The sequence below is a fragment of the Mytilus edulis genome, chromosome 14 (assembly GCF_963676685.1).
Source record: "Mytilus edulis chromosome 14, xbMytEdul2.2, whole genome shotgun sequence".
In the NCBI taxonomy this organism is placed as follows: Eukaryota; Metazoa; Mollusca; class Bivalvia; order Mytilida; family Mytilidae; genus Mytilus; species Mytilus edulis.
In genome coordinates this window covers 6,364,074-6,378,883 of record NC_092357.1, presented here as the reverse complement: position 1 = coordinate 6,378,883, position 14,810 = coordinate 6,364,074, and the positions used below count along the sequence as shown (strand labels likewise).

Below are 14,810 nucleotides of genomic sequence, written 5' to 3'. Positions count from 1 at the left end.
ATTGAACACGCCTCACTTATGCTAGACTGTAACAATTCATAGACTACAAGTTCTTTTTGTTAGAGTTTTTTTTCAAAAAAATTAAGTTGGTGAAGAAATTTTGACTGATAGGGAAGAATTTACTCGGAAAAAATTATTGAACCAATTCTACATACGATCATATTTTAACAACTTTGAATACAAATATTGAAAAAATAGAGGAATAATTGCCAACAAATTAGGCATATGATATGACAAAGAGTTGTTATCTTCATAGAGGATAAATCTGATTGATACAGTTTCACAGTCTGAGCATTGTATTTTCTCATGTACATGTTGAAAAAAAAAAGTTTCCTGAACAATAATACTTTACGTAAACATTGGATCCTCTTTAAGGATTATTCGAGGAAATGAATGATGATAATTTTTTTGTGAAATAAACGTTTACTCGTAACAGAGGAAAATGAACCAATCAATAAAAATGTCAAATATAGATATGAACGAAATAAAACCATTGAACTTTGACAGTGTTGTATAACAAATCATTGAAATTTGAAAGGATTCCGTTTTTGATGAATTAGTACAATCCTTACAAATATAAAAATAGTGAGCAGTAGTTAAGAATCCTGTGAAGATAACCGCTGACAACTGAATCAATTTCTTCAATAGTTTCGTCAAGTATGGAAATGAATACTTAAAGTTTAAAGCATATATCGAAGAAATTGTTTTTATTTTACAATACTTAAGATCATACTGTTTGATTGAGGATTAATTAATATGCTGAGTGGCCTCTTTTACTGTGCATAAATGTCATCATTACATATAAGCATGAAAATTTACAGTTTCTAAAAATAAACTTGGAAAATGGACACTTCGTTTTTGTCAACAAAGCATTTTACATTGTCAACAACATCTTATCTCTTGGAATAATACGTTGCTATGACAATATGACAGGTACAGGTCAACAGAGAGTGGTGTCTTGTGCCAGTGGATATACCTTAAGTGCAGAATCTGCTGGGGGGACGTCTATGGCTGAGGGAATGAAACTTGGATTACAAGGACTTTTCCATCTACTGTATGTGCCCTTCCAATGCTGTCAGCGTAAAAAGGTAAGTGCATTGTGGTAAATTTTTCATTTTCAACTTTTACAGGAGAAATGATAGAGAGGTGATAGCATTGCAAAGTAAAGAAAATAAAAAGTGAAGACAATTTTCCTGTTACCTTATGTGTACCCCATATATAGATGCTTTGCAGGGGCAGAAATTTTCATAAGAGAGGACCAATACTGCCAAAGAGGAGACCCACTACAGTTATGCTTCAATGATTCCTTAAATAATCAACTAAATTTTTCCTAGGGGGTTTCCTGTCCCCTTCCCCTTAAAATAAATCCTCTGCTATGGCAAATGAGAAGCAGCTTTATAAGAGTTGAAAATCCAGATCATCCTGTATTGACTTTGTTGACCTCTTGTGACCTCTTAGCCATATTTAGTGGTGATTTTGACCTATTTTAAATGCCCATTAGTTAAAGGCAATTCAATTGATTACACTTGAGGCTAAAAGGGGTCTGTTACAGGTATCATAGATTTAATTTCAAGATTGCTTAAATAATGTCACAGTTATTCAGCTACCTCAATGTATCTATAATGTAATTTTCATGAAACCTGTTTTCTTGCTTGAAGCTTATATAAATCACTGTGATTCATACATTTTGTACATGTACATGTAAAACAGCATCAGTATTTTTTCTTGATCCATTTTTGCATTAATTGTTTGAAGGAAAATGTATATTTGTCACCAAAAAATTGGGACAACCATTAGTTCATTAAGAAGAATGAGTTTTATCAGCATCACTACCAGCTTCAGTTTACTGTCACTATAATTCTTCAATTCTGAAAAGCATTTTTTATTATCTATTCAAGATACTTCTAGTTGTCTATAAAACTACTGGTATGGGACTTAAGACTTTGATTAAAGCCAATCTGGTAAGCCTTTCCCTGCTGACAACCCACAGCATGAAAATTCAGAAGTTTTTTTATCACTTGGACATTCCTCTATGTAAAAACCATTGTTTTATAAAAAAAAACAAAAGCTTACTTCAGGTCTGATTTGGATGACATTTTTACTGTTAAGATCATAAATGACAACGTGTAACATCTTCTCACGGTTATGAGGAAATATTTTTAGGAAATGTCCTTACCAAGAAATTATTATTTATAGTCAAATATTGAAATTAAGTGTATTTTCCCTGTTATCAGCCTGCATGAAGTCATATATTTTTTTTTTTCGTACGGAAATTCATATTTGTCTTCAAACAGTGATTTCCTTTATATTGTTTAATATAAAAATAGAATATGAACTAATATTATAGGGTTATTGCATGAATATTGGGGAATATTGTCCCAAGTAGAATTTTATATTGCACGAGCTTACGAGTGCAATATATGTTCTACGAGGGACAATATTCCCCAATATTCATGCAATAACCCTTTTATTGTATAGCAATATGATATTTGAAAGTAAAAATTAGTGTAAACTAAGATTTTGTCGTTGATGACATCATGAATTTTGATGATTTATTGCACTAGTGCAATATTAGAATTTATTGCACGCTAACTTTTGATTACTTTATATCGGAAATATTATATTGCTATGCAATAAAAGAGTTTATTTATTTCTATTTATCCATAGATTCTCAAGCATTTTTGAAAGTCTGTACAAGGCAATTCAAGAAATATCAACAGCAATTTATACAACGAAATTCTATTTATATAAACAGAGAGAGCAAATAATTAATATATTTTTTCAAAGCAAAATCTAATTGATTCTGGAATCCAAATTCACCAGTGTTTTAACTTTTTGCACTAAAGGCAAAAATGCAACCAGGAAACCAACAAGATGCACATTAATGGATTGAGTAAAATTAATTGTTAGATTTAAAGTTGCATAAGATTTGTTTGCTTTGCAATTGAAAATTCCAAAATGATATGCTGCTAAGTTTGAATCTTCTATGAAATAAAAAGTCTGTCAATGGACGGTAATCATACATCATTCAAATGATATTATTCTTGAAGAGTTATCTCCCATGTGGATAGTGCTGGTTTTCTTTCTATCAAGTTATGTCTGTCTGTTTGGACATATGAATTATGTAATAAATCCTCTGGTGGAATGAATACACAGTATTATGGTTTATGGATACATTTTGTGTATCAACAAAATGTAGCTACTTATAGATGTTTTGAAAAGACTAGCATAACATTATTTACAATTTTTATGCCCCACCTACCATAGTAGAGGGGCATTATGTTTTCTGGTCTGTGCCTCCGTTCGTCCGTTCGTTCGTCCGTTCGTTCGTTCGTCCGACTTCAGGTTAAAGTTTTTGGTCAAGGTAGTTTTTGATGAAGTTAAAGTCACAACTACTTGAAACTTAGTACACATGTTCCCTATGATATGATCTTTCTAATTTTAATTCCAAATTAAAGTTTTGACCCCAATTTCACGGTCCACTGAACATGGAAAATTATAGTGCGAGTGGGGCATCCGTGTACTATGGACACATTCTTGTTTTTTATATATTTACATTGTTTTTTTTGGCTACTTGTGTGTTTATATAAGCTCAAAAGGAGGGTGGTATACTGGTTTATCTTTGTTAATTTTTCTGTTCTTGTACTAACCATCCAATAAAAATTTGCTCAAATTTTTCTCAGGTCAAATACGAATCAGAGCTTCCTGATATTTGATATCAAGCTTAGTGTGAGCATACTACACTTTCACATGTATTACTAACCAATTTCCTGCTAACTTAATCCTTTCCTCTATAATGACACCTTTTTATGCCACCCTCTTAACTCCATTATGATGCCTATTGATGCCTGTGTTGTACCTCAGTTGAAACACTTTGACTACAAAGTGTCTGCATAAAACTTTATAAAATTTGTATCCAATATGAAAAGGATATTCTTAAGAAGATCAAACTTAAATTTATTTGATGAAATATTTGTTTTTTGCAATGCATTAATACTTTAAAGCATATTTTTAATCTTTTTATTGTAAAATCCTTTGCCAATCAAGTATGCAAAACCAAACAATCAATAGAGGAAAGGGTTAATACTTATAGAGAGGTTATCATCGGGCTTATTTATTACTTGATAGACATTTAATAAGAGGCCTGAATCCTCTTAATTTAAAATAATGGAAAAGAAAGGATATCTATTCATGACACACAATCCAATAAACACTTGATGAAACTAAAAAACAATGTAACAATGCCTTTATTGCTGTTCTTCATCTCAAAGTCACAATGAGATCTTCAATATGAAGCAAAAGTGCACACCTCATTGCAAGTTCAAGACGTCGCCTTATGTAATTTTTATTTTTCTGTCGATCAGACAGGAGTTTGAATGAGGTACTAGTACTGTTTCTTCCTCACTAAGGCCAAATAAAAATATATGTGTGGTTCCAGTTACCCTGCCTTCCCTAATTTTTGTCGAGCCTGCAACTTTTGTTGCAGAAAGCTCGACATAGGGATAGTGATCCAGCGGCGGCGGCAGCTACGGTGGCGGCGGCAGCGTTAGCTAACTTCTTAAAAGGTTTATATTTTAGAAGGTGAAAGACCTGGATGCTTCATACTTTGTATATGGATGCCTCATGTTACGAAGTTTCCGTCAGTCACATGTCCAATGTCCTTGACCTCATTTTCATGGTTCAGTGACCACTTGAAAAAAAGTTCAGAATTTTTGTAATGTTGAATTCTCTCTTATTATAAGTAATAGGATAACTATATTTGGTATGTGCGTACCTTGCAAGGTCCTCATGCCCGTCAGACAGTTTTCACTTGACCTCGACCTCATTTCATGGATCAGTGAACAAGGTTAAGTTTTGGTGGTCAAGTCCATATCTCAGATACTATAAGCAATAGGGCTAGTATATTTGGTGTATGGAAGGACTGGAAGGTGTACATGTCCATCTGGCAGGTGTCATCTGACCTTGACCTCATTTTCATGGTTCAGTGGTTATGGTTATTTTGGGTTAAAACACTACTTTTTTGTGACTATAGAAAAGCTTTCAATGCACTGGTTCCTGTAAACTCTGTACAAACAATTAATGCAAAAATAAACTTAGGTACATCTGATTAGAAAAACTTTTCATCATTTATCCAGTAAGGCCAAACAAAAATTTTAAATGTTCAATGTTTCCTACTTTAGAAATAATAGGATAGGTTTATACTGTGAGTAAATAGGTACTACATTCCCCATTTCCATTCTAAATTTCACATGGAGGTTTCGTTTACTATTTACTACCAAAAATGCCAATAAAAGTGAAAAGGGCTTTTTGACCATACAAAATTGGGTAGACAGCTAGAGAAACTTTTACTACATTAGTATTTTGAATTTTGGCCTAATGAAACTTGTTTATGTAGAGTTATCTCCCCTCTGTCAAATTATTATTGGAAATCCAGCTGTTAATCTAATTGATATTTTATGTATGAATTATACAACTATGTCCCAAGTTGTTAAAATTAGCATTTGAGTAATAAATATCAATCCTGTATAAAATCTATAGAGAGGAGATAAGACAATAGAGCCTAAACAATTGAACAACAACGATATAGATGTTATAGACATCTGACATTTCATTATACCATTATGTATATTATTAATTTTTTTAATATCAATAATTTGGAAAATGTTGGTATAATAATATAATAAGGAAACAAATTTGTATCTAAATACATCACACTTTCGATGGCCACATGCTGTGTAAAGGTTACAAAAGCACAGTAACTTGTACTGCATTTCTCGGAATGGTATTTGTGATTTTCAAAATTTTATTTGTTATTTACATAGGGTACCAATGAGGTGTTCAAAATTTAATTTTTTGAAAATATACTAGAATAATGGGTAGATAGTTCTTACTAGAAAAGTCAGTATTGTATAACAGCAAACAAAAAGTTATCGCATGTTGCAAAAGTTGAAATTAAAATGCAGTTGGAATAAGGGCTTCATATTGGTTAAGACAAAATTTTATGTTTCTTCCTAAACGAATGCTGTAAATTCAGAAATTATTACGAATCATAATTATTATTGTGAAAAATGCGACAGGGTTATAATCACAATTACTTTTATATGAATTAAAAAAGATTTTTCTCAATATCGCCAAAATTAACATCACATTTCAGTCTTATATGAAGAAATCACTAAAATAAATGCACGCAATAATTTTTAAACGCCCGTAAAAATTTTGACAGGTCGTATTATGGTATACAAATGTCCGTCATTTGTTCGTCTGTCTGTCCATCTGTCTGTCTGGTGTAAACATGTTACACTGTACCTTCAGAACGACTTACCCAAATTTCATGAAAATTCATTTAGTTGTTTCTTATGATGGTCAAATGATCTGTATACTTTTTGGTGAAAATAAGATTAAAACTTTTTGAGTTACGGCACTTTGTAACTAAAACAGGTGTGTGTTTTTTTTTACATGTCGCGCCGTATCTCAAAAACGATATATGATTATTGCTTAAAACTTTACACACTTCTTTGTTATATTAATGTAAAGATCTGTATACTTTTTGGTTTTGATTCAAAATTTTATTTTAGTGATATTTAGTAAATTGTAAAAAAAAAAGAGGAGGTGGGGGAGGGGGGGGGTTTCACATGTCCCGCCATATCTCAAAAACAATATATGGTTATTGCTTAAAACTTTCATAGAAACTTTTTGTGATTATTGCATAAGACTTCCACACAAGGTGAAGGGCGTATCATGCGCTCATGGCACAGCTGTTTATTGAATATTGAGTACGATACATTCATTTTCTGCACTTTTTAGAATACAATTTTCATGACTTTGAATAAAAGATTTCATGAAAAAAACACTTCTTACCCTGTCTCTTACTTAATCAGTAGACTCCCACACTTATTTATTTGATGAGAGCATCCTGGGAAAAAATAATTGCTGGTTAAGGGCAACAATTAAGACATTCACATTAACAAGCATACGTACACCATAACTTTTTTAACACAAATGTGCATTGAAATAAATGTTTTATCCTTTGAAAATAATCAATTTAACATTTGGCTTTCATTAAAGACCTTCCAAGTTCAATGCTATATAATATTGTACATATTATTAGTTTAAAAAATCAAATTTAAATTCATTAAAAAAAATGTATTTTAATATGAGAAGTTTCATATATCTTCAAAGATATTAAAATTTTGGAAAAATCATAAAAATAGCTGTAATACACGTTCTGTTCTAAAGCAATTGATCAATGGTTTTAATCCAGTTTAAATGTTTCCAGTAAAAGGGTTCCAGTTTCACTTTACATTCTGCAGTAAAAGATTGAATATTCTGTAGCCTGTAAGATGTCATTTAGATGTCATGTCATTAGAATCCTAAAACTATAGAATTATCTCAGTGTGATATTGATACAGGCAGATGTTTGTGGAATATTATATTTCCTGTTCCGTAGGAAGCAGATTTCAAGGTAAAAAAAATGTGCAGCATATTTTAGACAAAGTCAGCAGCAATTTGTTACTTTTGTTTTAAACAACTTCTAAAAAACTGCCTCATTTGTTTACAGAATATTTCGAAAAATACTAATCAGGTTTGCATTTATCTTCTGCATGTAAAGTAGTTTATATTCTTAGTCTATTTTTCAAAAATTCTAGTGCCAAATTAGTTTGTGAGGATTTATTTTAATGGTTTTTTTTGTCACTTAGTCAGATGTTAGAAGATTTTGTGCAGCATTTTCTCTGTGTGTTTGAGACCCATTAGTGGACTAGAGCAGTTTTCTTTCTCAATTTTATAAATCTTAAGTAAAAAACTTTCTGCTTTGTTTGGGCTGAATAATTTATTGTACAGTTGTGGCCTTCAGTAATCCCCTAAAACCAATATGGACTAAAGGAAGATAACTTTATCATCTGTAAACTACCTTTTGACCCAAAGTGTCATTATTGTAAACGTGGATATATAAGAGAGTTTTTGGTTTCATAATTAACTTAAGTATAGTACCTTCATCCTGTTTATCAATCATAATGTTTGGTAGTTTTTTATGAACAAAATAAATCAATTGCTCTAAAATTGTATAAGGAAAGTACACAAATGTTCTGCCTATCCAGTAGGAACCCAAATCAAATGCTTAGCACAAAAATATGTTCTTAACCCTTCAAACTTTTAAATCTTTAAAGATATACAGATGATATTATCAGTATTTTAACTGCTTCTTACTATAAAAAAAAAGAAAAACTAGGACCAAACATATTGAAGGTATACTAATCCTAGAAGTGAAGAATAAAAGATTTTGTTTAAAAAAGAATTACTGATTATCTCCCTTTGACTGGGTAATTTTTCACAAATGACAAAAAAAAGAAGAGAATGTCCGAATGATGTATCTGACTATATAAAATAGGAATAATGTTCTTAATTTTACTATTTAAAAACAAAAAAATTATAATGGAATATTCTGATTCCCTCACATATAGAAAAAATTACAGTATAAACGAACAATTTTACAGTCAACTTAAACATTTATGTGATTTATTTGAGGGATTCAAATTTGTTCTTACTTTTTAACCTTGCATGTTTAGGGAAGAACGAGCAAACATCTCAAGGGGATATATCTCATGATTTCTGCATTAGAGACAGTAATTCCTTCACTAAACCGTGCAGCTTCTTTTTAGCTCACCTGGCCCGAAGAGCCAAGTGAGCTTTTCTCATCACTTGGCATCCGGCATCATCCGGCGTCGTCCGGCGTCGTCGTTGTCGTCCATTGTCGTTAACTTTTACAAAAATCTTCTCCTCTGAAACAACTAGGCCAAATTAAAACAAACTTGGCCACAATCATTATTGGGGTATCTAGTTTAAAAAATGTGTGGCGTGACCCGGCCAACCAACCAAGATGGCCGCCATGGCTGAAGGAGTTATTGCCCTTTATAGTCATTTTTTACCAATTTTTTTCGTAAATTTTTGTAATCTTTTACAAAAATCTTCTCCTCTGAAACTACTGGGCCAAACTTAACCAAACTTAGCCACAATCATTATTAGGTATCTAGTTTAAAAAAAGTGTTTAACCAAGATGGCCACCATGGCTATAAATAGAACATCGGGGTAAAATGTAGATTTTGGCTTATAACTTTGATACCAAAGCATTTAGAGCAAATCTGACAAGGTGTTAAATTGTTAGATAAGTCAATATCTATCTTCCCTGAAATTTTCAGATGAATTTGACAACTGGTTGTTGTGTTGCTGCCCCCCAATTGGTAATTTTTAAGGAAATTTTGCCGTTTTTGATTATTATCTTGAATACTATTATAGATAGAGATAAACTGTAAACTGCAATAATGTTCAGCAGTGTAAGATCTACAAATAAGTCAACATGACCAAAATGGTCAGTTGACCTCTTAAGGAGTTATTGCCCTTTTATAGTCAATTTTAACAATTTTCATTAGTTTTTACAAAATATTTTCCTCTGGAACTAAAGGACCAAGTTCATTATAGATAGACAAAATTGTAAGTTAGCAAGAATGTTCAGTAAAGCAAGATCTCCAAACACATCACCATCACCAAAACACAATTTTGTCATGAATCCATCTGAGGATCTGTTTTCTTTGTTTGATATGCATATAGACCAAGGTGAGCAACACATGCTCTTAAGAGCCTCTAGTTTTATATTACAAAAGTTGAATGTAATACATGTATTGTTATCTTGTTCTTGAAGTGGATAATATATTTGAATATCGAAGCTGTATCATGAAGGAAACATATTTGTCTTGATAATATTTTTTTTCTGAAATTTTCATCTGTTGGTTAGTAAGATAACATTTCTGCATAAATTCCTGCAATTTAGAAAATCATTCAAGAAATTTCATCATCTTTCTAAACAAAGCATATTGCTAATTAATTCAATTCTGCAAAATACCTATAACAGTTTGATATCATGTATATCCTTCAATTTCATGATAGAAACACATTAATATTATGTTAGTATATTTAAATATATAATTGAATTAAGCCCTCTGATTAAAGCCACATCATGTACAAAGACATACAACATTTCATTAAGAATTCTTTAATACATATCATTTGTTTACTGTTAAATGGCCTATGCAAACTATAATTATAATAGTTGGTCAGATAGGGGAGGGTTGTGGGTTAATTATACAGAGATAAGGGTCAGATAAGTTTGACCCATGTCAAAAAAGAGCTGAAATATATACTGATATAACTGTTAGTAATTGTGGCATTCAGGGCTAGTGTATATTTCAATGTGTACATTTCTATGACTTTGTTCCAGTTATGAATGAACTTTTGGTTGTATATTACAATGTGTACATTTCTATGACTTTGTTCCAGTTATGAATGAACTTTTGGTTGTACTTTTGATGTGACATTTTTGAAGTGTTTAAGAAAGTGTAGTTTTTATGAATGAGTTTGTGAACTTGTGGGAATGATGAATTAAAGGATTAAATTCTTTTGTGAATTTATGTTTATATTATCAGGAAATTAAACCAAGTAGACAAAATTTGCTGTGTGAGTGAGTGACTTTAATGGAATACTGTGGAGAATAACAGAATCTTGAACTTATTAAATGAGTGTTAAAATATATCTACTGAATTTGTGAATTGAAAAAGTTGGATTTATTTTTATTCTTTTTTATGATACAAATTTGTGAAGGATTTAGAAAAACTGTTTTTAACGGAAACTTAATGAAAGAATTTTATTATTTTGTTTACTTGACCTGTTGGCCATAATAATAGTTTTAGTAGTCAAAGTGTGTTATTAGTGTAACTGAGTTTTAGAAAAGTTGATGAATAGAATTGGGAGTTTAACACTAAATGCATGATAATTGGATTTAACTGAAGAAGCAAAACTTATATAAAGATAATGAAAGTGAAAAAAAGGTTTTAAGAGTTTTGTGATTTGGATATATTTACCAATAAACCTTTGTCACAATATGAGAAGAGCAGGATCTCTATGTTTTGATGATTGCTGTAAACATAAGGTCAGTTTTTTTTTATAGTATAAGGCATCACTAATCCCCTAAACGATTCCTGCTATTTTAAGTAAAGACCTGATGGATTCCCACTATTTATAGAATAGACCTCAGGCATTCCCTAAAGATTCACACTCTTTATGGTTTAGGCATCAGGGTTTCCCTGAGAGATTCCCACTATTTATAGCAAAGGCCAGAAGGGTTCCCTCTGAAAGTCTAGCTATTCATAGTATAGGCCACAAGGAACCTGACTTTACTGACCTTAACATGGACTTTTTAGTGCTAAATTTGTATGTGCTTTTAAAGGCATGATAAGCTGTCAGATCTTATTTACATATGATATTCAGTGGCGGATCCAGAATTTTTCATAAGGGGGGGGCCCACTGACTGACCTAAGGGGGGCCCGCTCCAGTCATGCTTCAGTGATTCCCAGTATAATCAACCAAATTTTTCACTGCTCTGCCTATGATATTATGTATCAACTAAATTGATAGTCTTCTGATCTTTGCATGATTTTCAAATCTAACTGCCACTTAGGCCAAGATTATGTCCCCTGAAACAAACAGATTTCTTATGAGGTTGACAAATAAATAAATACCACAGAATGTAGACCATTTGGCCTAAAGCATCCCTGACCTCTAAGGAAACCTGGATTCTGTTGAGAGAAAATAAAAACATGGCAAATTATCTTTGCATGAGAGAGGAATTTAATCATAAATAATAATAATACAGCTAGTAATGATAGATGGCATGCAGAGTTCATGAGGTCATTGTCCTGAGATTCATGGGTTAAAATATTGTTAATGATTTCCTTATTTTTTGAAACATTGAGATGCTTCATATTAGACTAATTACCAGAAATCAAGGATCTTCCAGTTGAGCAGATGTTGAAATTGTGGTTGCAGCATTCATTAAAATGGATATGAATAAATTATTGGTTCATACCAAGGGGTTACCTTTTGGTTGATAATTTGTATTTTTTAAATCCATGTACATACAATTTTCAAATTTTTAACCACAGTAAAGGCCCTTATTTTTTTCAGACTCAGTCCTTCTCCCAACCTTTTCAGGAGATAAAACAAGATCCATAATTAATTGAAACCTCAATGTAACATTGATTAATTGAATATTTAACCCAATGTTTGACCATGCCTTATCTGTTATAATTTGGTCAGACTGCCCTGTATAATTATCCATATAATCAACCATTTACTGTATAATTAAGTCTTTGTTTTCCTTGTTTACAGTGGATTAAAGTGGCAGGGCGGATTTATAATCTGTCAACTTTGAGGCTATAATTCTTTTTTCAATAATTTAAAGTTTGGTTAGGGGAGGGGAGGAGATTAATACAACCAGTCAATTTTGATGATGATATTCTTCATTATTTGATATCATTTGAGATTTTTGAAAAACTCTTTATCTTGAAAGAGAGCATATTATTTTGTATGTAAAAATATTAACTTTGCTAACCTGAGGGTTTCTTTTTCACAATACTAATTGGTCAAACTGTGAATTAACTGGTACAAACTGCTAGTGAAAGTACTAAGTCTCATATAATCACTGTCGTTATTGAAACTATTTTTACCGTTTGGTATTTGTCCTTTTTCCAAATTGAACTGCTAAGACTTTGTCTGTATTAAAATATTCTTAAATTGGAGAATAATTAATCATTGTAATTAGAAAATGGATTGTAGTTTCTTAAACTCAACTGGTTGTACTGCAAATGAACATATGTTAAAACTTAAACTGAACTGGTTGTACTCCAAAGAAAATATGTTTAAAACTTATACTGAACTGGTTGTACTCCAAAGAAAATATGTTTAAAACTTATACTGAACTGGTTGTACTGCTAAAGAAAATGACAGCTGTTATAATTGTTAATGATTGATTGATTAAATATTTAACCTTGATAACATGATTTAACCTTGATAACTAGATTTTATCAATGACCAAGCTATTATCACTACAATTATAACATGTTATGTTATCAAATGAAAGTGTTATAGAGCCATGTGTACAGAGAGATAGAGTGAATAGATAGGAGAATTGTGTAAGGCTTCTGTTTATCTCACAAAGTAATCTGTTTAAAAGATATCTAAAACCATGGATGTAATATAGAAGTCAAAATGATACTTCCATGATAAAATGAAAAATATAGTAATGGACTTAAAAACCTTGGAAAAATAGATAACTCAGAACTGTTTTCTTAATTTTTAAATTTTGTAATGGCAAAAGAAAGACAACTCTTATGTAAAGAACAGCAACACGATGTAAATTACTTTCAATGAACATATGTCTTTCATATTAGGTGTCAATAAATGTACAAAAAGATTTTTTTTCCTTTTATCAAATAGAGAGAAAAAAAATTTGAAAAAACACGTTTTATAATTTATCGAGAGGAAAGACATAGTTTACCAAGGAGAGGGACTTGTAAAATGTCTACATATGCAGACATTATATATGTAGCTCCATAAGCTGAGAAATTCTGCCTCTGCAAAAGGTTCCAGTGTCTGCAAATACTGTATGTACATTACAAATACTGTATGTACATTACAAATACTGTATGTACATTACAAATACTGTATGTACATTACAATACTGTATGTACATTAATAATACTGTATGTACATTACAAATACAATATGTACATTACAAATACTGTATGTACATTACAAATACTGTATGTACATTACAAATACTGTATGTACATTACAAATACTGTATGTACATTAATAATACTGTATGTACATTACAAATACTGTATGTACATTACAATACTGTATGTACATTAATAATACTGTATGTACATTACAAATACAATATGTACATTACAAATACTGTATGTACATTACAAATACAATATGTACATTACAAATACTGTATGTTCATTACAAATACTGTATGTACATTGTACATACAGTATTATTAATGTACATACAGTATTGTAATGTACATACAGTATTTGTAATGTACATACAGTATTTGTAATGTACATACAGTATTTGTAATGTACATATTGTATTTGTAATGTACATACAGTATTTGTAATGTACATATTGTATTTGTAATGTACATACAGTATTGTAATGTACATACAATATTGTAATGTACATACAGTATTTGTAATGTACATACAGTATTTGTAATGTACATACAGTATTTGTAATGTACATACAGTATTTGTAATGTACATATTGTATTTGTAATGTATTGTACATTACAAATACAATATGTACATTACAAATACTGTATGTACATTACAAATACTGTATGTACATTATAAATACTGTATGTACATTACAAATACTGTATGTACATTACAATATTGTATGTACATTACAATACTGTATGTACATTACAAATACTGTATGTACATTACAAATACTGTATGTACATTACAAATACTGTATGTACATTACAAATACAATATGTACATTACAAATACTGTATGTACATTACAAATACTGTATGTACATTACAAATACTGTATGTACATTACAAATACTGTATGTACATTACAAATACAATATGTACATTACAAATACAGATATGAACACAAAAATAAAAATTTCAATTCATAAGTTTAACCATGATTATCACAATTTTCTAGTCTTGAATAAAACTTGGGTATCATTTATCTTTAAAATAGCTTTGAAAACATTGCCGAAGTTGTTGATCAACATAAACAATGTTATACAAGTTTATTGATGTTAACATGGCAGAGATGATAGATAATTTGTTCATCTTAATTAAAATCTATCAACCCCACTGTGTTTACACGGCTCATTAGTCACATGACTGACATCACATGACTTAATGTATCTGATCTCAACTTGGCCAA

At 30.8% G+C, this 14,810-nt stretch overlaps 1 protein-coding gene across 1 annotated transcript in view; it reads left to right on the top strand.

The window, feature by feature from the left end:
• Nucleotides 1–828: 828 nt before the first annotated feature.
• The window catches only part of LOC139503588 (tensin-3-like), a gene marked incomplete in the record, with an annotated part of 200,094 nt that continues 186,112 nt past the window's right edge, over nt 829–14,810 (top strand). Inside the window, 1 exon segment of the mRNA XM_071293389.1 lies at nt 829–1,058. Coding sequence (XP_071149490.1) covers nt 927–1,058 — 132 coding nt within the window.